This window comes from Leuresthes tenuis, unplaced genomic scaffold, assembly GCF_036924035.1.
Source record: "Leuresthes tenuis unplaced genomic scaffold, fLeuTen1.0.hap1 SCAF_20, whole genome shotgun sequence".
Lineage (NCBI taxonomy): Eukaryota > Metazoa > Chordata > Actinopteri > Atheriniformes > Atherinopsidae > Leuresthes > Leuresthes tenuis.
The window spans coordinates 9,010,951-9,037,005 of NW_027325374.1; the positions used below are offsets into that span (position 1 = coordinate 9,010,951).

Genomic DNA, 26,055 nt, shown 5'->3' on the forward strand with positions numbered 1-26,055 from the left:
TCAGTGTTTTACCTTTTTCTCTTTTAAGATATACTGGATTATTTGATACTGTATTCAAATTAAACTAAATTAGATGTTCAGAGAGAAGAAACAAAATCTGAATGAGCTGTTTAAAACTCAAATATCTAAAAATGAACCTTTGATACAAACTGTAGTTTAAAAGATGTCAGGAATCAAAAAGGTTGGAAGCCGCTTGTGTAATTTTCAACAATGTGTTTTCTATTCAACATTCCATAGAATAGAAAATAAATTGCACACACATGATCAGAAATCTGGTGACTTAACGACCCGTTAAGACCAACAAACCACTGAGATATGAATAACCAGGTCTCTCATGTTCCATTTTAAACAGGATAAGACTCAAAATCAGTTTACTGTTGTGTATGTGAACAGAGTCTGCAATTCCTTATTATCTGGATGTCCCAATAACTCTTTGAGAAGCCTCCAGCCAATCCAAAATATTGCTGAGATAATTCTCCTGTTTTCACTTTTCTCCTTGTAAAACAGAGCAGAATTCAAATTTCTTCTCCTCAAATTAAAATCCCTAATGGCCAAGCTTCATTATATCTTAAACAACTCAAGACATGTTATCCCAAAAGAACACTTGACTCCCAGAATGGAATCCCGTGTAGGCAAACACCTTCCTTACTTTCAAGATTAGGGAAGAAACTTTTTTGACAAATCTTACAGTTTGTGCTGCTCAGGTAGCCATGAACTATCTTGCCGTTATAATTCCACACAGCAGAGGACTCTCCCGGATACACTTGACACCTCCCCTCCACTCTCTGTCTCACGTCAGAGCTGCCTGCTTTTTATTTGTGGTAACTGGTCCAATCAACATACCTAGAATATATGGCTTCATTGGTATTGTTGTCTTTCTCCCTTTCTATATTCATGCAATGCCAATTAGAAAGAAAGTTGTCTAGCTAAGGAAACCAGCAGATTGCATTGAAACATCTCTTCGATTCAATCCTCCATCCTGAGCATGCACAAGGCGACAGTGGAGAGAAAATGTCTTTGGCAGAACCAGACTCAGGAACAGCTGCCTGGGGGTTGAGAGGACAGGATGGGAAGGTGGAGGTAAGAGGAGGGTTTCAGGTAGATAGTTGAAGAGGTGTCAGTGTAAGGGGTGTGAAGATGGTTAAAGTGGATGAAAGGTAAGGAAGGATGAAAAAGTTAAGGTAGGCTATAAGAGGGCTTTCGGAGAAAAGTAGGGTTTGAAGAAATGTGAGGGGTTGGGGTGATAGAGGTCAGCTAGGCTGTAAGAGCAAAGTATCAGGAAGGAGGTGGGATCAGGGTAAGAGGTGAGAAGAGGGTTAAAGTAGGAGAAAGGAGGCAGGTTGTTCATTATAAACTGGATGAATAACAGACATTCTGCCATTGCAATTCCATGAATTCCAGTTCCAGAAGCTCCACTCTTGCTTCTCTGCTTTCAGTTTCTAAAATGATAAAGACAACGTAATTTAAAGTCATCTGAAATAAACTGAATCAGCAAGACTTTGTTAAGTAACGGAAGGTGGAGGTTTTGATTGACGAGATGCTGGACCTCCTCGTTTTTCTCAGCTTCCAGGTAGAGCCAGAGCTTCTCCTTCACCAGCATCATATCTTCCACTTCTCCCTTTTTTTTTCTCGAGCTGTTAGGCCCTCTTCTTCCAACTTTCAGAGATCGTGGAAAGCTCATCTCTGATGTTATGGACAGCAGCAGGGGTCTCTTCTTTCTCTTGGAGCTCTCTCTGATACTGCTCCTCTCTCTCTGCCATTCTTTTATGGAGATTTTCTTCCAGAGCTTTACATGACAGCTGGCTCTGTTTCAGAGCTGCCTCCACCTTATTGAGTTGGACCAAGGTGTCAAGATGAGCATCCGTGCGTCTTTTTTTCATCATGATGGCCTCGTTTATCTGATGGTCTTTTTCTGTGAGGAGCTCTTCCAGTAACCTCCTTACCTGCTGGACTCAGCAGTGGTTCTCACCCTCTCAGTCTGCTGACTCTGGGTGAGGACGCTCTACTTCGGATATACAACCTGCTCAGCTCTCTTTTCCTCCAGACTTCAGCTAAATGAGCAGATCTTCTCGTCTTGATCTTGAGCACCTTGCTGGCTTGGTCAACATCGGCCTTCGGGTCATTATTTTGCTGTTCAGTGGCCGCTGTTTATTTTCTTCAAACAGTTCAAAAGTTTAATTTTTCTAGTAAGTTCTTTCCTTGCAGACCAGGTTTTTGGTTGAGGCCCTCAACTTCCCTTCCTTTTCCTTTAATTTGGCCTCCCTCTCTCTTTTCATGTCATTGAGGCCTCTGATGTAATCTGTGAAAATCCTTATACAGAAAAAGATGAGGATACTTTCTGATCTTAGAGCAGAGTAACATTAAAGTCAAATTATGACCACATAAATCTATAAAGAAACTAAATTAAATGAATTAACGAAACCGTTCATATTTTATTCTTTTTGACCAAAAAAAGTGCTCCTGTGATGTGTGTTTAAGTGTTTTACCATGCTTGCTTGGCTCTCTCTTGTTGACATGGTTGCAAAATTGGAAAATGATCCAGTTCTACACCAGTCACTTGTGTTTACACTCATATGACATTTTATTTTAAATTTTGGAAGATTTGTCATATAGCGAAACAAAAGTTAAATGAGAATCGTTATCATCGTTGACCCATGTGCCCAACTGGTTCTTTCTTTGTTTATTTTAATTAAAATGTGGCAGACATGGCCAATAATATCATACTCTACTTTATACTTTTTTTTTTTTAAAGCAGACTGACCACTTATCATATTACTTAGAACATTACATGCAGGTTATATTGAGGATATCCGCACTCGTGGGAACATACAGATAGCGCGTACTCGCTGTTTTACACGTGATTATTTGGATGATATTCAGGGGATTATGACTTGAGCCTCTGGACAACTCCCAAACACGTGTTAAGGCATGCCGGGGGGGAAATTACGCACCCGTGCGCATTGGGCTTCAGCAAGCTCCAGTGTGGACAATTCCAAACTTTGAAGAGCTTTGCCTATGTTTTTCCAGCGATTTTGAAATCGTCATTCATCATCAATTCCATCCAAATACGAGAAAGTAGGCTATGTTGTTTGGACTGATTTTTGTTTCCTTTTTTTAACTGAATGGACCTAAAGCTGGAGTGGTTGAAAAACCGTTGCGTTATCGTGTCTAAATAAATATATTCGTGTCATGTCGAAGCCAAGTAGCTCGATAGAGCCAGACGTTTTCCCAGAGAATGAGGAATGTCCGGGAGAAGATTCATTTGGTTTTGGAGATGATCTGGAGTTAAATCAGTTTGATGGATTGCCCTTTTCCTCTCGTTACTACAAATTACTGAAAGAGAGAAAGACTCTGCCTGTGTGGAAGGTAAAGTGCCCGTTTGAAGATGCTCTGGTAAACAACAAGCTGGTTATTGTGTCTGGGACAGCAAAGACTGGGACAAGTACACAGGTATGTCATTTTTTGTATCTTATTAGGGAATGGATTTCAGAAAAAAAATGGTTAAAGAACAAGTTTACGTTTATTTTTGTATGTATCTGTTAATGTTGCATGCAAGTAAAAAAAAAATAGCTGTTTTCAATATTTGAGAGATAGAGGTTAAATAATAGTCCCTTTACTTTATTTTTCCTCTGCTCAGATATTTTCATTTTATTCCATTTGGCCCCAGATACCACAGCATAACCTTGTTTGTAGCTACAAGTAGCATATTGTTGTCACATGCTCAATCCAGACAGCTCAGTCAAGAGAAAAACTTGCTCTCCTTGGTTACATATCATAATGAAACCTTTGAGTTGAGAATTTTTGCCCAGCATTGCCATGCTTGTGTGAACAGAAGCTGTCCAGCTCAGCAGATGTTGCTGTTGTCACTGTGAGGCTGACCAAGCTCCTGCCTGCCTGCTTGCTCCCTTATGTGCACAAAGGCTCCAGCAGGCCTGTTCAGGGACCTCCTGCTGCTAAGCCCTGATCCACTGGAGCCGCTGCATGCTGCCAAAGCAATTTTGCATTCTGAATGATAATACCATTGGATATCTCTCGTCACTGTTTGGTTTGCTGTCCGCTTAAGCTAAAGCTGTTGGTATAATCCTGAAACCATGCTTGCATGTGAGAAAACAAAATTGATGTGAATAAAAAAAAAAAAAACATGTTGTACTATTGATATTCTGGGGCATATTTAACTATGAAGACATACAATAAAGTGTGGATTGTGAACAACTTTTTGTGACTATTTGTGTTCAGATCCCTCAGTGGTGTGCAGAGTTCTGCCTGTCTGCTCAGTATCAGCATGGCATGGTTGTGTGCACACAAACCAACAAACAGCAGGCCATAGATCTGGCCCTACGCGTGTCTGACGAAATGGATGTGAACATAGGCCATGAAGTGGGTTACACCATTCCTCTGGAGACCTGCTGCTCCTCTGACACTGTTTTGAGGTTTGTTGATGAACTGTCACTCAGTTTGTTTCACTGCCAGTTGTAGAATGACATTTTAATACAAACTATCTTTGTCAGACAGGATCTTTTTGTTGCCTGTTTTCCTCACTTATGCTTGGAGGTATGTTCCTGATAGTACACACAGATACTTGTGAGGATTCTGCTGCAGACTAAGTAAAGTGAGCAAATCATAGTATCCTTAAAAACACTGAAACATCCACAACAGCGATGTCGTTTGATGGATGTTCACGGCAAACCTAAATCTGATGAATTCTAAGTTTTCATATGATCATTTTGAAGAAAATCTATGACATGACCTGGAGGGTCATTCAAAATTGGTTTGGAATTAAGTTTTAGCCTGTCTTTGAAAAACTTTGATAAAAAAATCAATGAGACGTAAATCCAGCAAACCTTAGCTGGTGATAGGTTTGTGGTCTTATTTCACCTCATGTGTTAGTTTGACCAGTGATAAGATCTTTAAAATGGTTAAAATGAGCTTTTTTTTAAGAAGAATGTATTGAAAGAAAGTTTTTGCCCACAAAAACATTCTAAAAACATTTGAACCCCATTGTTTACTACCAAACTGTAGGCTGACGGCTGGCAACTAACTGCTGGGCATAGTGGTGCATTTAGAAGTGAAAGAGATGCTTACTAGCTTCTTGATTTTTAAAAAAAAAAATTGAAATATTTTTGATATTTCATTTAAACCAGAGCTTTAAGTATGTATGCTGCTCACAAGTGGCCAAATAATTCAGTTATTGCAGTTTTAAGCAGCAACTGAATGAAAATTCCTCTCCTACTCTCTGTATGCCAACTGTTCTCCCATTCAGCAAAACCTACACATTCTATATTTTATAATTCATCAGGTACTCTACTGATGATATGTTGCTGAGAGAGATGATGTCAGACCCTTTCCTGGAGCACTACGGGGTTGTTATTATTGACCAAGCCCACGAGAGGACAGTAAGCACAGACATATTGTTGGGTCTCCTCAAGGACATCCTGCTGCAGAGGCCTGATCTCAGGGTGGTGGTCCTAACTGTGCCTCCCATGACGGAGAAGCTTCTGAGACACTACGGCAACATCCCGCTCATCGGTCTGGAGGCCTCCTGCCCTGTTGAGGTGGTCCACAGCAACAGCAGCAACAAAGACTACTTCTACTCGGCACTGAAACTGGTGTTGGAGATCCACCGAACCAAAGAGAGTGGAGATATTGTTGTATTTTTTGCCTCAGCTAAGGTAAGAAATGATTTTTTCAAGTATTGTTTCATTGGACCCAACCTTATGGCTCCAAATTTTTCGTGACAAACTTAGCTTTTATTAACCTCTTCCATAGGAAGTCCACAGTGCTTACAGCATCCTCCAGAGTGAGAGTTCCAGACTGGGAAGGGAGCTGGACCAAATGGAGCCCATAGTCCTGTACCCAAGCCAGCGAGGGCTGCTGCCTGTCCTGACTGAGTTATCGGGCTCCACAAAGTCCAGGAGGGTTTTCCTCTCTACCCAAAAAGGGGAGGATGTGTGGTGGACTGCAGAGTCTGTGAACTTTGTCATTGACACAGGAGTCCAGTTAAAAATGGTAGATTATTATTTCCTACAAGAAGCATCAAGCTTAAAAGAGAATTCTGCTGATATTTATCAGTATTTTGTTTTACCTTTTTTCTGTAGGTTTACAATCCCAGAGTGAGAGCCTACTCCAAGGTACTTCAGCCCATCAGTCAGTGTCAGGCAGATATACGCAAACAGCTGTCTGGACCAACAGGTATTTCGTCCTGAATAAAAGGCTGTTCTCGGAACATCTTTTAGTATTATGCAGCTGAATCACATGCTTATAAATTTATTTTTTTGACCATCCTGCAATTCCTAAATGAATGATGCTAGAGAAAAGACTTTGTGGCATTATTCAGTCAAACGACACCATCTAAAGCTACATTTGACTGCAATTTTATTTCCAAGGTAAATGTTTCCGCCTGTATCCAGAGGCAAGCCTCGCCCTGGCAGACACCCCCCCACAGATTTTGGAGTCTAATATCGCACCAACAGTTCTCTTCCTGAAGAGGATGGAAATAGCTGGCCTTGGACAGTGTCATTTCATCGACAGACCAGGTGCCGTATTATTTCAAAGGAAATTTGACAAGTTGCCACTGAAAGAGGATTAATTGGAAATAACAGACATTTTTAGCTCTCTGTTGCTGGTTCCCATGAATGACATCTACCTCACCCTAAAACACAACCAAAGATCTGTATGAGGGAAGTCTTTTGGCTGAAGGAAAATATGCTCCATGTAGCTGTTTGGGTCCAGTCATCCATGGTTTAGCTGAACTGACAACTTGGTTAGTAACCATTGTCTGAGCTCTGACCCACCCCTACACAAACAGTACAGACTAAAAGAGGCCAGCTCATTAGTGGTTATACAATGTGTCTAGTTTAGTGCAGCACCGGAAAAAAGGTACAACGAAGTGCAAGTGCAGGCCAAATAAACTGTAATATCTGTAAAATTCTGCACAATGTGCCACAAATGGCACATGACATAATGCATTTTTAATACATAAATATGCTTTCTTGTGCAATAGCATGAAGGTACATGCAAGCAAAACGTGCGTGAATTGCATCTAATTGATTTTTTTCACATTATTCTGACGACATAAACTGATGTTGGTATGCCAGCTCTTGTCTTTTCTTGCATTTGTATCGGGAAACTTAACGTTAGAACAGTCTGGACAAACTGAAAAAGAAAAAAAAACAACAACTAGACAATAAAAGTTTAACAAAAGAAAACAAATTCAGAAAAAGCAACATTTCAGAAAAAACTATTGGTTAGAAAACACATGAAGAATTAAAGGGAACACTTCCCTCATGACAAAATTCATATTTCAGTTTTGAAGTTTTTCTTTTTTCTAGTGTGCTTTCGGTTTTATTCTCTTTTCCCTCTTCTTCTCACATCACTAAACTTCAGTGACATTTTGTTGAGTGAAACAGGCCCACCTGCCTCTACAATATGCAGCTACTGTATCAACGCTAAGTATAATTTTGTATCGAAATCATTCAGATGTTTGCTGACTCATTGCTCGTTGCAGATCCAGAAGGTCTCATGCAGGCACTGGAGGAGTTGGATTACCTCGCCGCTTTAGATGATGATGGAAACTTGTCTGAAATTGGCATCATCGTGTCAGAAATCCCTCTGGATCCTCAGATGGCCAAAGCTTTGCTCGCATCCTGCGAGTTTGACTGCGTTAGTGAGATGCTGACAATTGCAGCCATGTTGTCAGGTATGTGCGTGCCGCCATGTGTTCATGTTCTGAGTTTTATCGTCAGAATGAGACTTGTTTATATATTTTTTTCTTTATTTCTTTCATCAATGTTGACTTTGTTGCTTCTTACTCTTCAGCGCCGAGCTGTTTCCTGGAATCGTCTGCTGACATGTCCCACAAGGCGGTTCAGTGTCACAGAAAATTCCAGCATCCTGAGGGCGATCACTTCACCCTCATAAATATCTACAATGCCTTCAAACAAAGCCAGAAGGAACAGTGTAAGTGAACAGAAACCACTTCCTATTTATACAAGGTTCAATTTCTAAATTTGCAAGCAATATAGTTTTGAAACGCCGGCCTTGATAGTGTTTCACATTCTGCTCTCTTCTATGGAAAAAAAAACAACACAAGTTAAACCTGGGGATCATTTCATTTCCCCATTTTGTGTAACCTTTTTATGTTGTTTACCAAGTTCTCTTTTAAGAGCTGTGACACATCAAATCACGGTGTGAGTTAGAATAAAAGTAAACATTTAAGCTGTCATGGCCGTTGCATTTTTAGACGGATCATAAGTTACAATGATTGCCTATGATAAAACAGTGGCTATGTGCCGCTGCTGTGTCATTCATGTTATCTTATCAGCATTTCAAAATAATGGCCACAAAGGAAGGATGTCACATTTTTGTTAAAGCCTGTTGCGTCCGTTCCATGCTTTCCACTTGCATTCCAGTTGGAAGGACCAGAATGTGAGGAAACGAGTCAAGGATGTAAAAACTGAGAAATAAGAGGGGGAAGAGTCGTACTAGAGCAAGTTTGACAGAGCACAATGAATAAAGAACTCCAATAATTTGGCATTAAAACAGCTTGATATGACAGAAGAACTTCTTTTTTTAATCCAGATGTTCCAGACGTTTATCTGGTGACGTTTTCAATTATTTATTCAAAATTTATTTGAAAGTGTCAATTCACAAAAAAGCCATTTCAGCACAAAATTCTTAACCTACAGCAGAACTGGACCCAGGTAGCGTGGCCATATGTGTTAACGCCTTTATTTAAAATCAGTATCAAATATAATCTCCAGTGAATAGCTTGCACACTGTTCTTACTCACCTTTTGAAGCTGCTGGATTCTGTTGAATCCTTCTCATCCAGAGTGTCAAGTTAATTATTCTTATCCAGTCAAATTAGTTTGAAAGTAGGTTTTAAAAATGAAGGAAAATAAGTAAGTAGGTTTACTTGTATCCAACTCTTACGGACACCATTAAAACAAACTTAGATTAATTCAAATAGGTAGTTTGGAGCATTATTTTGCCCCAGTAATATTGTTCACTATGGTCCTTTATATGCTTAATATCTTATACATACATTAACAAACCCCTTAGTGTGTCAAAAAGTTGGTTTAATTGTATCTAATAAATATGGACAGCATTAAGATGATTCAAAGTTAGTCTGAAGTTCCATACTGGAACTCTTGATTCTTATTTTTTGTCGACCTGTCAGAATGATTCACTATGTGAGTTACGGTCTTTCTTTCTCCACAGACTTAACTGCTGAAAAGTGGTGCCAAGGCTATTTTCTGGATCATTCTGCCCTGAAGATGGCCGAGGCTATTAGATCAGAGCTGACCGACACCCTGAACAGGATTGAGCTTCCCATTTCTGAACCCTCCTTTGGAACAAAGACAAACACGAACAACCTCAAAAGAGCTCTGCTGGCTGGATTCTTCATGCAGGTATGAAAAATGTCAGAAGTAATATAGTGATTTCCTTCAAACAATTTAATGTTTTTTTTTAGTTTAAAATCTTTCTTTTGCTAGATCGCTCGAGATGTGGATGGGTCAGGAAACTACTTCATTCTGACACACAAGCACATGGCCCAGGTGCACCCGCTCTCTGGCTACGGAGCTCAGTCACACAAGCTGGGACTGCCGGAGTGGATTGTTTTCAACGAGTACAATCTGTCAGAAAACTGCATGAAAACGGTCTCTAAAATTTCCCCTCAAGTGTAAGTCAGTTTTTTCTCCAGCTCAGTTTCGATATGTGCCGATTACAACTGTGTCTTATGCTTCTGCAAAAGGTTTGTCATATTTTTTTTTACAGGAATAACCACATTCTTTATTGTGCCTTTCAGTTAATCTCATGTTTCTTTCAGGTTCATTCAAATGGCACCGCTGTACTTCTTCTACAACCTGCCCCCTAGTGAAAGCAAAGACATACTGCAGGACATGTTGGATCCAGAGGCATCCAGAAACTGCAAAGCGCAGAAGCAGCCAGTGGCAAACAGTGACGATAGCAGAGGCTGTGCAGCAGTGACGCCAGCTTACGACAGATGTGCGATTCAATAAACTTAAACCATCATTTTAGATTGTAATATAACAACCAGATGCAATGTTTATATTTGTAGTTGGTGGAAGCCAAAGGCTCATCGCTTAGCTTAAAAGTTGTTGGTCATATGTCAGTGACAACTCTGCCTCTTTTTCAGAGAGCAGGTAAAAATCCAACAAATGCAGCTTCTTTCTTTTTCTTCTTTCATCATCCTGGTTTTTTTTTTTTTTTTCTATTTTAAATTTGCTGTGCTGATGAGCAATGTCTGGAAAATTGTATCCTTACAATTGTCAGCATCCTGTCAGGTAACCTCGATGCAAAGATGACAAGTCATGAGACTAAAGCGCAGCATACAAACTTAACTTAACAATAACAAGACTTACAAATGTGAAAGGGCATAATTTAATAACTTCAGTGAAAAGAAATATACAGAAACTGAGGAATTCAAGTAGCTTAATTGCATTTTAGCCAAATAACCCAAGAATTGACTTCTTAAAGGTCATATTTATAATCACTTGATTCTTAAGCACTTATGAAAATGCAAGTATCGATACCAAGGAAAATGTGGACCTGCTCCAATCACAACCGTTTGAGTAAGTTTAAAAAAAAGGTTCTCTACCACAGGAAGAAAGCAGGACTTTACTGTAGCTATAGGTACAAAACGGTTTCTTCAGTTTCTTTTAGATAAACTTATCAATGCAAACTGAAGGTCCTTGGTGCGTTTGCAAAGGTTCCTCGAGTTAATACATGGTTCACACAGTTAGGAATTCTTTCAATTTGTCCATAATAGCAGGCATTCTGTCTGCGGGTATCACCATCACTGTCCTGAAAGGCTTCATTGGTACGTCGTCAAATGACCATCTGCCACTCAAACAAAGGTCTGCCTCCTCCTGGACTGAGTAGTGGAACTTCAGGGTGGCTTGCTGTAGAGACAGCACAGACAACGCTCAAGACTATAGAATACCTAGAGTAAACATTGAGGCTGGCATCTCAAATAGCAGCTGAAGCTAACAACTTTCATCTGAAGTTCATGTTTGATTAAAGGATGAGGCAAAGATTTATTGACCAGATACTTAAGAGTCACGACTGCCCTGTACCTTATTAAACATTCAGTACAAATATTTGACTCTGCCTGGATCCATTTGACTTTACCTCATAAAAGAATTCCTCCTCTGCGTTAATGAACAAGTACTCGTCTTTGGGAGCTCCTCCTCTGGCTGGAATATTCTTGGTTGCCTCTTTGCAGGTCTTGCTGATCATCACGCAATAGTGGCACCTCCCACTGGGCTTATTTGTCCTCTGAGCTTCGGCCATTTCTTCCCTAAAATACATAATTAGATTAAGTTCACTTTCCTGCACACCACGCTTTCAAAAAGATTTGATTTTGAAGACGTTTTCGATTCTTGTGCTCAAGCTGCAGAAGATACAACATATTCCAAAAATGTAAATACTTTATGGGGAGTATTTTTTTGAAGCCAGACCATGCAAAGTACAGTGGCAAATTAACCTGGGCTGTCTGTAACAGTGTAATAACATACAAAAAGCATAATAGCATGGCGTCTCCCTGTGGTATTGTCTCTGTTCTCATATGTTATCCTAGGAATGTTTGTTGGCTCCCACAAAACAATACATATTCAATCTACACAATGAGAAAATATCAAAATGGGTATAAGCAGACAAAGTAGAACTCACTGGAGCTGTTTGTGTAGAGGTAGGGCGATCTGTGGAGGTACGTTGATGAATCGCTCACTCAGCAAAAGCCCCACAGGTTTGCTCGTGTCATTGAAGATCTGTTCCAGCTGCTCGGTCACAATATGGGGAGCATTCTTCTCACACTGGCCCCCAATCAGCTCCTTGACCTCCTCCACACACTGCACGCCCTGCAAAATCCACCCCAAAGACATGCCGTGAGAGTTTACACGATGAACCTTCACATTTTTCAACTTACTGCACAGTCCTCAGTTGTTTTTTTCTGTGCAAGATGTTACCTTTCTTTCTGTAAGGTTGAGCATACTGATAAAGCCAAACACTTCATCCGGGTCATCGTCATCACTGTCCTCTGGAACTTCAGCTTGCTGGAGCAAAGTGAACATGCAAAATAAAAAATAAAATAAACCAGGCTGAAACTTAACAGCGAATTTTGAAATTTGAGACCAGATTACAGTAAGGAGTAACTCACCTTGATGACACTTCCAACGTGGTTCTGTTGGATGATGATGTCCGTCATCTCGGATGTATTTACATGAGCCTTCAGAAAGAGCTGTGTACAAGCGTGACAAGCATCATCAGCGACACCACGTCGACAACCAACATATGCACATAAACATATGAACAGAAAAATACTGCCCCAAACCTGCTGCAAAAGTTTTTTTATTCCATTGAAGTCGTTGCCCGATATGGTGTGGGCTTCAAAATCAACTACGACCTCCTAAAAGTAATTAAAGCAAGAAGAAAGTTAACAAGGAAAGAATAAGCTAACTATTTTAGTCATAAAACTAAGCATGCAGTGACTGTTTACCATTCAAACATATTCACGAAGCGTATGTTTGAATGGTGAACAGCTAATATACAGAAGTAATGTTATTTAGGATATTTCATAGTGTTCAACCTTTCGGTTCGCCAGACCTCCAAGAGTAAATAATGTTTTGCTAAATTCCTCTTAACGTTAGCCAACAACTGAGTTAGCCAGCTAGCTGGATTACAAGGCCAATTACAAGTTCTACCAAATGTTTCTTCTACTACCTCATTGATTTCATCTTCCGATGCCTCACTGTCCTCCTCCCCGGAATCGTCATCGTCCTCTGGATTCTCATCGGAACTGTTTTCATTTTCCTCAGGATTTTCACCCAAACCGACAGCTCTCCTCTTCGCAGATGAGGCCATGCTGCAAGACGAAACACGTGTATCCTCTAAGTGGGCGGGGCAAAGGTTATAGTGCAGAAAAACAAGAAAGGAAGGAAAGAGGAAAGAAGCTAAAACTATTGAGCCGCCATTACGGCTCACAACGTATGACGCTAACCATTTATTGAAGTAACCATGGGAGCCGCAATGTCGGCTCATTGCACATGCGGAAATGGAATAAACCATCTAATGAAAAGGGGATTAAAGCTATTTATATTATGTTAAATCTCTATTCCACTGTGATAAACACTTCTTAGTATTATAGGGCACAGTTATTTAATATTTTTTAGGTAAATAGTTTACATATATTTTGTATTATCTACACATTTTCGGAAATAAGTCAGATATACAATCTTTGGTCATCCCTCCTCGACTGTGGATGAAGTCGTCTCCTTGAGCAACTGAAGGTACTTGAATTTTGTGCATAGATACATGTTTTTAACCTTCTTCTGTCGTTTATACTGTCACGCTGCCAATGCTAAACACAATAATTAATTTTAATCACTTAAAGTCAGTGAGTGTCTCCTTAAATTGGGGGGTTACTGCGGCTAATCTGTTACCCACGGTGTCTTGCTAATGTAAACATGAACTGACCGATTTAAGAAGACATTACCTATGTGGTTACATGCAAGCAGGCTCAGCTGAGAGTTTGACATTACTATGTCCTATTTACAATTCATGAGCAATCCAATAGCCATGACTCAACAGCATTGTTATCAGCAAGTTGCATGTGACAGTTTTAGGGTGTAGTTGATCTAAACGAGCCACCACCCACACTGTCCTCAGTGCTTTTGCAGCTTTGAGCTTCTGAATGTGTCTGAATTCCTACAAGCAGTGTCTTTAATTCACTTCGTATTGTTTATTCTGTTGTATATATTTGTCCTACGCTTTCCGTGTGGTAAGGACATCGCCAAGATGCATGTCTTGCTTCTTAAAGAGCCAAGAGAAGGAGAGTCTGGTCCTGATCCTTACATTAAGGTAAAAGCAATTTCCCTGAATTCACCATTTAAGAAAAAAAACAAAACACTGTGTTAAAACATGTATTCTTCCAGGTTATCATCAGAGCTCTTATTTAAATTGAATAATTATTTTTGTTTCTGAAGGAGCTGGTATCACATGGGCACAAAGCAACCCTAATCCCTGTGCTGTCTTTTAAGTTTGTGTCATTGAACACCTTGTCAGATAAGGTAATCTCCATAGTTACAATAAATTAATTGATATATGTCCTTCATTTACATATTTATATATATTTTTTCTTTTTTTATTCTTTTTTTTTTCAGCTTTTCCAACCAGAAAAACATGGTGGCCTAATATTTACTAGTCCACGAGCAGTGGAGGCTGTGAAGATGTGTTTAGAAGCAGAAGAAAGCAAAGAAGGTGAGAGAATATACATAGAGGAGATAAGAAATATCTCATGAAACAAGAACGTGTTTAATGTATTATTAGGTTTGTGCATTGCATTTCTTGATGTACAGTTTAAGACTTGGAATTATGTCCAACAGAGTATTCTCATTCCTTCAGAATGGAACAAATCAGCGAAAGACAAATGGAACACAAAATCAATTTATGTGGTTGGGAAGGCCACTGCAGCATTAGGTGAGTTGTCACGTCTGTCAACACATTTTTCTTTTTAAGGTTTATTGTGCATTGTGCTTCTTTGTAAACCACTTCTAATTGTAGCAGAGTGTGTGAGGCACCTGGCGCTCACATGTATCTGTGAAGTAATTTGACTACCTTCACCCAGGTGCTATACACAAGTGACACCGTCTTGTAACACACAGCAAACGGATTTGATTTTTAGAGAACGAGCAGGTGCTTTACCTCATTTCTTTAGTGCCAGTCGACCTCTTAATGGTCAGTGTTTTTCCAGGTCGATTTGTTATTTGCAACAAATTCAGCTTCAGATTTTTGTCCTCTTAGCAAATCTATGATAATTTCATGTCTCGGTCACAATTTTAAAAAAGTGGCGAGGGGAAGTTGGGAAGCTTACTGCTGTGCTGCACCACCTCTTCTTTTAACAACTCTCTGTAAGTGTTTAGAGCCTGAGGTGACTAATCGCTGTGGTAAGTAAAGTAAAATGTCTATCTCTCCTTACTTGAAGCAAGGTTGCAGCTGCATTAACAGTTTGGGGCCACATCTGTGGTATTTTTTGTTTCATAATGCACCAAACATTTTTGGATGGTAACAGGTCCTTTCTACAGGAAAGCCAGTTTAGATTCTTACCAAAAAGCCATGCTGTGGTATTACACTCAGAAGGCTCTTCCTGAAAAATGTGTCGGTTTTCAGCCATGTTATCCATGTCCACAGAGTATTCTGGATTATCTGATTCTCATAATGATATGATTGAATGTGCTTTTTGCCCTCACACTTCAAAATAAAATTTGACAATTTCATATGTCATTTTAGTTAGAATTTCAATTAAATGTGTGGTGTAAATGATATGCAATGTATTTCATTCTGTTTTGATGTACAGCACAGTACTCTGATTTTTTTTTTGAAAACATATTAATCTTTGTCCTTCTTGTGATTTGTCCTATGCAGTACGAAATCTGGGTCTAAACCCGCTGGGTGAAGACACCGGGACAGCGGAGGTCTTATCACGTGTTATCATTGAACGTATGGTGGGACTTTCTACGCCCTCATTCTTCACATTTTAATGTGATGGAGAGTTTATGATTGTTCTTATACTAATATGACCTTATACTTACTTCTTGTCTTGTCAGGAGAGGACACAAATATCCCACCACTTTTTTTCCCCTGTGGCTCAATTAAAAGAGAAGTCTTGCCCACGGCTTTAAGGGAAAATGGTAAGCATTTCCCCCTATTGTGTCTCACAATTAAAACTCAAGGTAGTAAAAGACCCTCTGGGGTTACACTAATTATAAAATAATAATTGCACTACCTTTATCACTGTGGGGATCCGTTTCTTTGTTTCCAGGAGTTCCCCTAGAGACGCTGACTGTCTATCAAACTGCTGAACATCCCGATCTTGAGAAAAATTTGAAGAACTATTACAAAGAGCAGGTAAAAAAAAAAAAAAAGAAGATACATATTATATCTTTGAAAATGGCTTTCAGATGAAGCAAGTGTTCATTTGTTTATGCATTTACAGGGAACTCCAGCAAGCATAGCTTTCTTCAGTCCCTCAGGAGTAAAGTTTTGCTTGGAAGTGGTACGGAGGCTGTCCGGCGAACAGCTGACTCAAATTAAGGTACAGTCTCCACATAATCACACAAAAAGACTTGAGTAATGCATGCATCTGAAGCATCTAACAGATCCCCAGTGCCTCTGACAGTTGACCTTCTTTCCAGTTTGCAGCCATAGGGCCGACTACACAAGATGCAATGACAGCAGAAGGCCTCTGTGTGAGCTGTGCAGCAGAAAAGCCAACAGCTGAACACCTGGCAGCAGCGATAGCCAAGGCTCTACAGTGACCATCTGTAGGCTTTGAGTCATAAATCCACCCACCTTTTCCATTTCTCTTTGTTTATTCTGCATTATGTATGCATTTGTTGCTATTTGTATGTCTTACTTTACCGCTCATCTCAAATTCGTTGGGCACATACCGCACTTGTTTTGCACTGAGAAAATGTTGCTATTTGTGTCACGAAAATCAAGAAAGTTGTAGTTGCAAAATTTTATTTTTGTTTAAGGTGAATTTAATTTCCTTTTGAAAATAAAGTCACACTGTCAGTGTGATGATATATGGAAAATTTTATCAGTGGTTATTTATTGTAAAAAGAAAGTATTTTCTTGAAATTGGTAACTGTGTCAGACCAAATGGCTATGACCTGTGAGGTTCCCCAGGGGTCCATCCTGGGACCCCTATTGTTCAATCTGTACGTGCTCCCATTAGGCCAGCTAATACGCAGCTATAATGTGTCCTACCACAACTATGCAGATGACACTATGTGTCATTGACGGCAGGAGAACACGGGCCCATAGATACATTGTGTCACTGCATCAAACAGATCAGTGTGTGGATGCAAAACAATTTTGTCCAGCTAAACTCAGACAAAACTGAAATCATTGTCTGTGGCCCACAGAAACAAAGAGAAAGTGTCATCAGTCACCTTAAGACTCTCTCTAAAACCTAATAATCAAGTTAGAAATAAGTTAAAGGATACTGTGCAGATTTCATGCATAGACATATATCTCCATATCAATCTCCACTGGCAGTTTGTTCCACTTGTTTGCAGCATAACAGCTAAATGCTGCTTCTCCATGTTTAGTCTGAACTCTGGACTGGACCAGAGTGTCTAAACCAGACTTAGAAAGACTATTCCATGCATTTGTCTCCAGCAGGTTAGACTACTGTAACAGCCTGCTCACTGGCCGTAAACAGGCTGTAAGACGGCTGCAGTACATCCAGAATGCTGCTGCTCGAGTCCTGACTAGAACCAGGAAATACGACCATATTAGTCCGGTGCTTAGGTCTCTGCACTGACTTCCTGTCACTCAGAGAAAAGACTTTAAAACAGTTCTGTTTGTGTACAAGTCTCTTCATGGTCTAGCACCAAAGTACATCTCTGACATGTTAGAGCTATATGAACCAACTTGGACTCTGAGAACCTCAGGGAAGGATGTCCTGCTGGTGCCCAGAGTCAGGACTAAACAAGGTGAGACTGTATTTCAGCTTTATGCTTCTAAAATCTGGAACAGTTTTCCAGAAGATGTGAGACAGGCCTCAACTCTGACAATGTTTAAATCCAGGCTGAAAACAGTTCCATTTAGCTGTGCATATCAGAGCTGAAAGTATTTCATCTGCACTCTTCGCTTTTAATTTAATTAATTAATTATTATTTTTTATGTTTTTGGAATGATTCTATTTGTCTTGTGATTTTATGTAGCTGTAAAGCACTTTGAATTGCCTTGTGTACGAATTGTGCTCTACAAATAAACTTACCTTGCCTTGTCTTGCCTTGCCTTTCAAAACAGGTGTTAGCAAAGGTCCTTAACCACTTTTATTGTCCACACAAAAGTAAAGGTTTTACCTTCCTCCGCAGGTCAGTGACAGCCCAGTTAAAACCACTGGGGCATGAATAACACATCCATTCGGTTCAGTCAAATTGATCAGTTGTGTTGACAGTAAAGACGTGTTTGCTTTTCACACAGATTTGTGGAAAGTGGGCAACCTTTTAGATGGGTGTGGATAAACTCAGGATTTGCCTATAAAGCTGGGCTGCTGCTTCTTCTTGTATGAAGTCTTGGGAGTAAACTAATGCCACGATGCTGACTTTTATCCAGCTGATATTTTTGCTTTTTTTGACGAACATTAGCTCAACTGATGCAGAGAAACTTTTCCATAACCGGGATCATTCCGATGTGCAGACGCTTGATTCTCATCAAGCTCCTGTTATAACCGATGAGTACAAAGCAGAGGTAAATTTTCAAGAGTTTATCAAACTTTAACATCTAATAGAGTGATCATATGACGATTAATTTTAGGATCTTGTTTAAGTTATTTCTCTCTAGATATGGCTTCATCAAGCCAGTTAACTGGGAGCAGATCCAGTCAGAGGAATTGGACACGTTTTTCAGTGATGACTTCCTGGATAACTTTCAAGCCTCAATTCAGGAGGGAAACTCTGTCCCCCATTCAAGAGTTTCTCCCCAAAATGGTGATAAAGATGGCAACAACAACCAAACTGAGAACCAAGCATTTATTTCAGCGCTTAAAGAGTTTCAGAAGGTATCAGGTCTTCCTGTTACAGGAGTGTTTGACGAGGCCACCAAGGAGGTGATGAACAAACCAAGATGTGGAGTCCCTGACAAGGAGATAGACCTGAACACCTTGGTAGCACCTGAGAATAGTGGTTCAGGCGGTGAGAACAGTCACAGTGATGGTTTTAATGAGACTGATAGCAACAGCACAGGAAGCAACATAATCAGTGGCTCTGCTAATTCCTCTGAGGATGATATATTCAATTTCAATGAGACAGATAGTGTTCTCCTGGGCATTTCAAATGACACAAACATGAATATTACAAACGGCTTTGGGAATATTACCTCTCTAAACAGCTCACATGACATCCCTGAGGTTAGTAAAATGGGAAATAATAGTGTGAGCAGCAGCCAGAGTGAAGCAGTGCGGCGTAGAAAGCGTCAACTTGCTGATCTTGTGTCAAAAAGAAACAGGCAGAAGAGAGATTTGAGTGAAACTGGTCATATGGCCTTTTCTAAGCACACGTTGAAGTGGAGGCTGATTGGAGAAGGCTACAGCAGTCAGTTGACCATTGAAGAGCAAAGATACATCTTCAGACTGGCCTTCAGGATGTGGAGTGAGGTGTCGCCACTGGAATTTGTGGAGGATACAAGGTCGCCATTGGAGGATGTCGATATCAAGCTGGGCTTTGGCACGGGTAAGCCTAAAAAAATAACAAATTGCAGCATATCTTTATGTGCAAATTGGGGGAAATGCGAGACTTTACACTTGTTTTTTCAAACCTATCACTTTGAAAGTAGCCCCACTTAGAACACTTGGCAGAAACTAAGGAAAGGTTAGTGAGTACTGTCGCAGTAGCGTGTTAGTAGCGTATGTGTGTTAGTTTGGGTTAGCTTTGACTGCATTTTGACCAACTATGAACCAAATGTAAACAGACCCGGAACAGTTCAGGCACCTAAATCTGGACCAATGCACCTTTGCAGAATAATCTGCTTTAGACTGCTGGATATGATCCTTTACAAGACCAAAGCATTTTGGTTGTGTAGGTTGTCCTAAAGTTGATCTTTTATTTCAGTATGACAAAGTTGAATGATTTGACCCTCATCACACATGTTGTTTGCAAGATAAGATATACAATGTTGTTTGATGATTCTGAGTCATCCATGTCATGTTAATCTGTAAAGTTTGGATAAATGCAACTGGTCTTTTCTTGGTTCTTGAGAACAGCTCACCTCTCATCCATAAGTACCTCTGTTTTAACTAGCTGATGAGGAGTTTCAAGCATATAAGATGTTGAAAGAACATTCATAATTGGAGAGTTGTTCAGGTCACATGTGTGTTACTGACTCACCTGACCATTATGTGGGTCGTTTAGGTCATTATCACCTGTGAGTTGTTACCTGCCTGACCAAATGGTTATGATGTGAACGGTTATGAAACCAACTACATTGTAAGTCTTCGCTAGGTGATAACTGTGGCCATCTCCTTTGTTTGAATTTAGTTTCTCCAGTTTTTTTATAAATGGGTTTCTTAACTCTTCTATTGAGCTCATCTGTCTTCCCTGTTCAGAATGTGTACATTACTGCCCTCAACAGATTGTCCCTTCTATTTGAGGTGTAGGTGGATCGTTGAGTCATCCGCTTGTGAAGAAGTTGTTTAGATTCCCCGGCATAAAGGTCTGTGCACTCCTCACTACATACACTACAGTTTCTCCACAACCTCTGAGAACAGAAGTGAAAAGTGAGGTGACATCAAAAGACACCTAGAGTCAATTTCAGATGCTGGATTTTCTTTACTAAATCAATGGAGTTTTATAGTTGATGTAACGTGTTTTCTACCAGAGGTGCAAAGATGGAGGTGATGAATTTAGCAGTGTTGTATGAGATGGAATTGTTTTGTTGGTGGGTCTGAGTAGGAGTCCTTCCTTGTGTATCTTAGAAAGTCCCAGTGTGGCCTCTCTGGTGAATGGCTTCCCTTGTCTGTCAGCAAATAAAGGAAGTCAGAAGAAAGCTTTCAGATGAGAGGTGAAATACCTTCAAGGACCAAAAAAAGAAATAAGTCCAGTTGTCTTAGTCAAGCTCCCAGGACTACAACAGTTTTTTTCCCCCCAAAGTTTTCCTGTGTTTTATTTCGTAACTTTCTCAAAATCTCCATGAAAACAAGCACACACTAAATTCCAGCTTTACAACTCAAGGATAAAAAGCAAAATATGTCGGCAAAATGATTGTAATGATCCGGCTATATTGTCAATGTCATCAATGTTTCTTAGAGCAGAGATCTGCAGTATTTTCACAATAGAGCTTTGTATGTCTCTATACCTGCTCACTGTGCCAAGTATTCTCCCTCACACAGGGAGGCATCTGGGATGCAACCAGAAGTTCGATGGCACCGGTCAAGAATTTGCCCATGCCTGGTTCCTTGGTGACATACACTTTGATGATGATGAGCATTTCACAGGCCCCAATGCCGGTAGTGGAATCAGCCTCCTCAAAGTAAGCATGTGAAAGACGATCAAAGAAGTAGTTTTGCAGGATAATGAGAAGTTTAGTAACAGCTCTTAATATTTCCTGTCCATTAGGTCGCAGTTCATGAAATTGGCCATGTTTTGGGGCTACCCCACATCTACAGGCCTGGATCTATAATGCAGCCAAGCTATCTGCCCCAAGAGTCAGTCTTTGAGATGGACTGGACGGACAGAAAAGCTATACAACATCTTTATGGTAGATGATTGCTGCACCATCTAGTGGAAACACTTAATTTTCAGACTTTCTGGAATTAACTGACATAGAACCTACTTTTTCCCCTAATGTGTATGTGTTTGACAACAGGTGGCTGTAAAGGTCGGTTCAACACAGTATTTGACTGGATCAGAAAGGAGAAAACACCCTTTGGAGAGGTGGTCATCCGCTTCAACACATACTTCATGAGAGATGGCTGGTACTGGTTGTACGAGAACAGGAATAATAGAACGCGTTATGGTGATCCAGTTGCATTACAGACTGGCTGGCATGGGATTCCCAAAGATGGAGTGGATGCATATGTACACATATGGTCCAGAAAAAGAGATGTTGTTTACTTTTTCAAAGGTAGGTAAATAATTATGCAATGATCCAAAAGTGAGTGATTGTGTGGTTCTCATAACGTGGTTCTGAAGAGATGTTTGTTGACAGTTGTTTCTGTTTTTACAGGTACTAAATTCTGGAGGTATGATAATGAGAATGATCGAGTTTTCAGACAGGACTCAGAAGGTCATCAATATCCGAGATTAATCTCTAAAGGCTTCCCAGGGGTGCCCAGCCCCATTGATACAGCTTTTTATGACAGGAGGGACTCCCACATCTATTTCTTCAAAGACACTCAAGTAAGAATAATGTACTTTTCTTTGTCACACAAAACTGATGAGTCAAAACCTGGATGTGAAATATTAACAGGTTTTGGAACTGTCACCTTACTTCTTTAGCTAAAATGTTTACAAGCATGTTTGTGTGTGTGTCAGCCTCCATTGCAAGGAGGGGCTTTGGTGGCAGAGCTGAAGCACAGCAGAGAGGGAGGGGGAGGGAGGGACCTGTAAGATGTATTTTTAAATACAATAGATTTGCTAAGTAAGCAAAGTGTAAAACATTGCAGGGCTTCAGGCCACGATGCACTACACACCACAAAGGATATACATGACAAGTATTTGGCCAAGAAATTTCATTCATGCATGAGGGAGTTTCTGATAAAGCTGCTTTGCATAATGTATATGCTGTGCTTTTCTGAGTGCTTTGTACTCAGTGGGAACTTGAATGGAAGTTTGTGAACAAGCAACTCTGTAGCAAATGTAGCAAGACCCTAAGGGAGGCAACAGATAATTTTTTTTCTTTTCTTCCCCAATTTGGTGCCATTTAATTCACATACAACTCACCATAGCTCAACTGTCACTCCATATTATATTGCCATGTATGATTTGTAATTTAAAAATACTGGAGCAAGTGGCTATACAATAAGTAAAGTCTTGGAGAGAACCCAAGCTAATTATTTGTTTCTTAACATTGTGAGAGAGTGCTTTGAAGCAGGCAAAAGTGCTCCATTTTCTCTGTGGTTCGTTTGCATGTTGTAAAAAGACTGATTCTGTTTAAGAGAGAAAACAACTATCTGTTCAAACAGGTGTATGCATTCAGTGTGGAAGCCAACAGTTTGGCAAGAGGCTTTCCCAAAAACATCAGAGATGTTTTCCCTCCAGTGGAGAGTGGAGACCATCCAGATGGCAACATTGATGCTGCCTACTTCTCCTACAGCCACAATGCCATCTTTCTACTCAAGGGCACACATTTCTGGCGAGTGGTGGGCAGCCGCAGTCGTTGGCGCCGGCCTTTTCTGCCACGTAATGGCCTGCTACCACACAAGGAGGTGGATCAGCAATGGTTTGACATCTGCGATGTTCATCCTACTGCACTCAAACTAACCCGCTGAGGGTGCTGAGACAGATGTAATAGATCTACAGATGTAGTCTCCTGATTAACCTGTTGGTAGGCATGCTTCCATATGTTCGCAGACATCCATTATCTTTTCTTTCTTTGTTTGTCTTGTGTCATTTTCAAGAAGAAATATAAACTTTAAGAATGTTTTGACCGAGATGTGTATTCTTACTAAAGGTGATGCAGAAGTTTGGCTGTGAAAAGCTGAGAAAAAATTAAAGATAAAAACGTCTGTATTAATCAAACAAACATTTAGGGATCATTTAGAAACAATCCACCTGTGTGTTTAAGAGCATTCATCAATGCATTAAGCTTGTTTATATGTTCACCTTTTTATGGTATTCTACTGCTTATTTCCAGAGTACTAGACAGCTGTTTGGGGGAGCCCCGTGGCTCTTGATTGTTGTAACAAGGTCTGAGGAGTCATAATAATTTGAAAGCTTTGAAACTCGTGTCACGTTGCCTTTTCTAATGATGTCTCTGAACAAGCCATCGCCCTCACCAGCTAATTAAGGTCAGAGATCTCAGTAGAAGATCTCTTAGAAGCCAAATCTCTTGGGGTGCCCAAACCTTTGCATAAAGCTCCTTTCCTTTTTTATACTAAAACTGTATGCAAAAATGATACACTCATCACCAATTAAAATGTTCAAAGTAATGTCTCTTCCTTTGCATTTTTCACATGCCATGTTATGTAGTGCTCTTTAGGATGTTTAGGACTCATTAGCTTGACCTACTAAAGTACACTCTTTAAAATAATGCTTATAAATGACAGTTGCAAAGCAAAGAGGATGTTTTATAGAGAAAAAAATATAGGATAGGCAATTCTCTTAGACAAACAACCATGTGGGTTGAATAATTTAGCTGGTGATTGAATATCAGGGAATGCTTATCATGTTAGACACAAGGATGTGTTCATAAAATTGTCAATTATTCAGGCCTAGAGAGAAGCCTATTGAAAGCATATGTCTGTTTATTTGCAGTGATATTAAAAAATTCAATGTTACAAATCCACAATTTCTTTCTTGATTGTGCCGTATGTTTCAGAGAGAGATATATTATCTCCATACCCTCTCAAGGATGATGATCAAAATGCAGAGGTAGCTCTAGTGGACTCTCATTGGCTTATTTGATACCATAGCTGTACTGAATGACTAAAATTCCAACTCAAATCCATAACTGACCGCAGGCATGAAAGAATATCATGTGACATGGAACCCATACTACTCCCACTCCACAAAAATCCCCTCCATGCTCTCATGATTCATCTCTCACTGTGCAAAATGCCTTTGAGTTGATTGAGAACAATATGCTGTAAACTTCATCAAAAGCAAAGTTGATATGGTGAAAAACAACAATCAGTGACGCATTTCTTTGAATCTCTCCTTGAGAAGTTGGATTAGAAATGTAGACACATAATCAATCTGAAGAGACCCTATTGGAACTTAGGGTGCTCTGCTTAAAGTTAAAGCTGTTATATTTTACAGTAATCACTTCAGAGCAATGGACAGAAACAGGCATTGATTCTGTAATCAATATGTTACTTGAACACTCTTATTAATTCAGCTCATATTAGGAGATTAAGCTCCTGGTGGGACTCAGATAACTAGCGTCGTGCTGCAGGGGCTCCATTGGCAATATTAATAAATTGAAGTAGAAATCAATTACAGGCTAAGGAACAAAATGTCATGGTGAGTTAAGCTACAGAAGAGGGATATCAAGAGATGATAAGTCTGCTCACACAGTCTATAAGGGAATATAAACAGCATACAAATAAATACCCGTGTGCAGATGTTGACGCTGAAGATGTGTGCTTGCTCTCTTTCTGTGATGATATTATGTGATTTCTTGTGAGGTTCTTGATATTTTTGAGAGTCCTTTAAGTATACAGAGTTGATATCATGTCTGACCTTAGAGATGAAGATTATTACTCTACATAAAAGGATGTTATCAGTCACTGGAACACACAAGGTAATTCAGAATAAGATGATTTCTTTGAATTCCTGCACATACTATTGAAAGACTAACTCTGAATAGGCTTTTGATCAGTTTGCCTATCCTATTGTGAAGCTCCACACATTGCCTACATCCTGGAGGTCAACTGGAAGACTTTTATTCACACATGCAAGTCCCCAACAGCTGAATACCCTCCCCCCATATTTGGCATGGAGCACATGGCATACATTCAAATATCATTTTTCCAATATTTCTTTAAAGACATGAAAATAACGTGCAGTGCTGTTGACACAGGTCTGTCTCAAAGTGATGTGGAAAATTAATCTTTAGTGTTATTTCAACCAAGAGTCTCGCAGTAATATGTTTTTGCTTTTATTCCGGGGATTATTTCAACAAACTGCTGCATGGGGGTTGGGGTTAAGGTCATATGTCGCAATTAAATGTGACAATTTTTGTCTGTGGGCTCTGGCCCTTCAAAAATATCACTGTTGTCCCTTCTTCGGAGTTCAAGGATACTCCCAGTGTGTTCATGCATAGATGTGCACCGTAAATTCCAGGATTTTTCTTTTTTTACACCTTGTGAGAATGTTAAATTACATCTTTTATCTATTTATTTTTTTCTTTTTGTTACTGTGTTATGCATTATTCACACAGCACTGTGACAGCCTTCCAATCTTCAATGCCTACTCTGCTGCAAAGGTAAGGAATAACCAATCTAAACCCCATTTCTCTTGTAAATTTGTAGCTTCAAAGCCAACGCCGACGACATCATTCAGGATGTTTTCAAATACAGTGGCTGTGGAGTTAGAAGGTAGGGAGCACTCCTTGATTAAAAAGAGGGGGAAAAATCTAATGATTAACAACCAAATAAAACCAACTTGTAGAGTAGAACTGAAATAAAATCCTAAAAATAAGAAGAACTAATAAGAAGAAAGAATAAATCTATAGAAAATAAAGAGTAAATTAAAAGAAATATTCTAAGGTTTTAACAAGCTCATACATGCAATCATACTGTAGGTGCTGCTGTTCTAAAATATAAATCCAGTCACATTTCCTTGTGTCTTGGGGAAGTCTTGGG

At 39.8% G+C, this 26,055-nt stretch overlaps 4 protein-coding genes across 4 annotated transcripts; 3 read left to right on the top strand and 1 right to left on the bottom strand.

Moving 5' to 3' along the window:
* The first annotated feature begins 3,142 nt into the window (after nucleotides 1–3,142).
* On the top strand, nucleotides 3,143–10,136 carry dhx32a (DEAH (Asp-Glu-Ala-His) box polypeptide 32a). The gene is made up of 11 exons (XM_072373202.1): nucleotides 3,143–3,450; nucleotides 4,237–4,430; nucleotides 5,297–5,669; nucleotides 5,767–6,006; nucleotides 6,096–6,189; nucleotides 6,384–6,533; nucleotides 7,505–7,696; nucleotides 7,816–7,956; nucleotides 9,219–9,409; nucleotides 9,494–9,681; nucleotides 9,829–10,136. Exons 1-11 carry the CDS (start codon nucleotides 3,190–3,192, stop codon nucleotides 10,019–10,021), a joined length of 2,217 nt encoding a protein of 738 aa, XP_072229303.1. The 5' UTR covers nucleotides 3,143–3,189; the 3' UTR covers nucleotides 10,022–10,136.
* Nucleotides 10,137–10,385: 249 nt separating this feature from the next.
* bccip (BRCA2 and CDKN1A interacting protein) lies at nucleotides 10,386–12,917 on the bottom strand. The gene is made up of 7 exons (XM_072373644.1): nucleotides 12,744–12,917; nucleotides 12,355–12,429; nucleotides 12,181–12,261; nucleotides 11,990–12,076; nucleotides 11,694–11,881; nucleotides 11,154–11,322; nucleotides 10,386–10,924 (listed from the first exon to the last, which is right to left on the bottom strand). The coding sequence occupies exons 1-7, from the start codon at nucleotides 12,882–12,884 to the stop codon at nucleotides 10,754–10,756; spliced, it is 912 nt and encodes a 303-aa protein (XP_072229745.1). The 5' UTR covers nucleotides 12,885–12,917; the 3' UTR covers nucleotides 10,386–10,753.
* Nucleotides 12,918–13,267: 350 nt separating this feature from the next.
* On the top strand, nucleotides 13,268–17,813 carry uros (uroporphyrinogen III synthase). Its single transcript, XM_072373686.1, has 10 exons — nucleotides 13,268–13,309; nucleotides 13,806–13,880; nucleotides 14,006–14,089; nucleotides 14,183–14,279; nucleotides 14,424–14,498; nucleotides 15,444–15,518; nucleotides 15,626–15,709; nucleotides 15,841–15,926; nucleotides 16,015–16,113; nucleotides 16,214–17,813. Exons 2-10 carry the CDS (start codon nucleotides 13,818–13,820, stop codon nucleotides 16,334–16,336), a joined length of 786 nt encoding a protein of 261 aa, XP_072229787.1. The 5' UTR covers nucleotides 13,268–13,309; nucleotides 13,806–13,817; the 3' UTR covers nucleotides 16,337–17,813.
* A 42-nt stretch (nucleotides 17,814–17,855) lies between these two features.
* mmp21 (matrix metallopeptidase 21) lies at nucleotides 17,856–23,130 on the top strand. Its single transcript, XM_072373684.1, has 7 exons — nucleotides 17,856–18,284; nucleotides 18,364–19,264; nucleotides 20,920–21,059; nucleotides 21,146–21,287; nucleotides 21,396–21,653; nucleotides 21,756–21,928; nucleotides 22,714–23,130. The coding sequence occupies exons 1-7, from the start codon at nucleotides 18,132–18,134 to the stop codon at nucleotides 23,017–23,019; spliced, it is 2,073 nt and encodes a 690-aa protein (XP_072229785.1). The 5' UTR covers nucleotides 17,856–18,131; the 3' UTR covers nucleotides 23,020–23,130.
* Nucleotides 23,131–26,055: the final 2,925 nt, after the last annotated feature.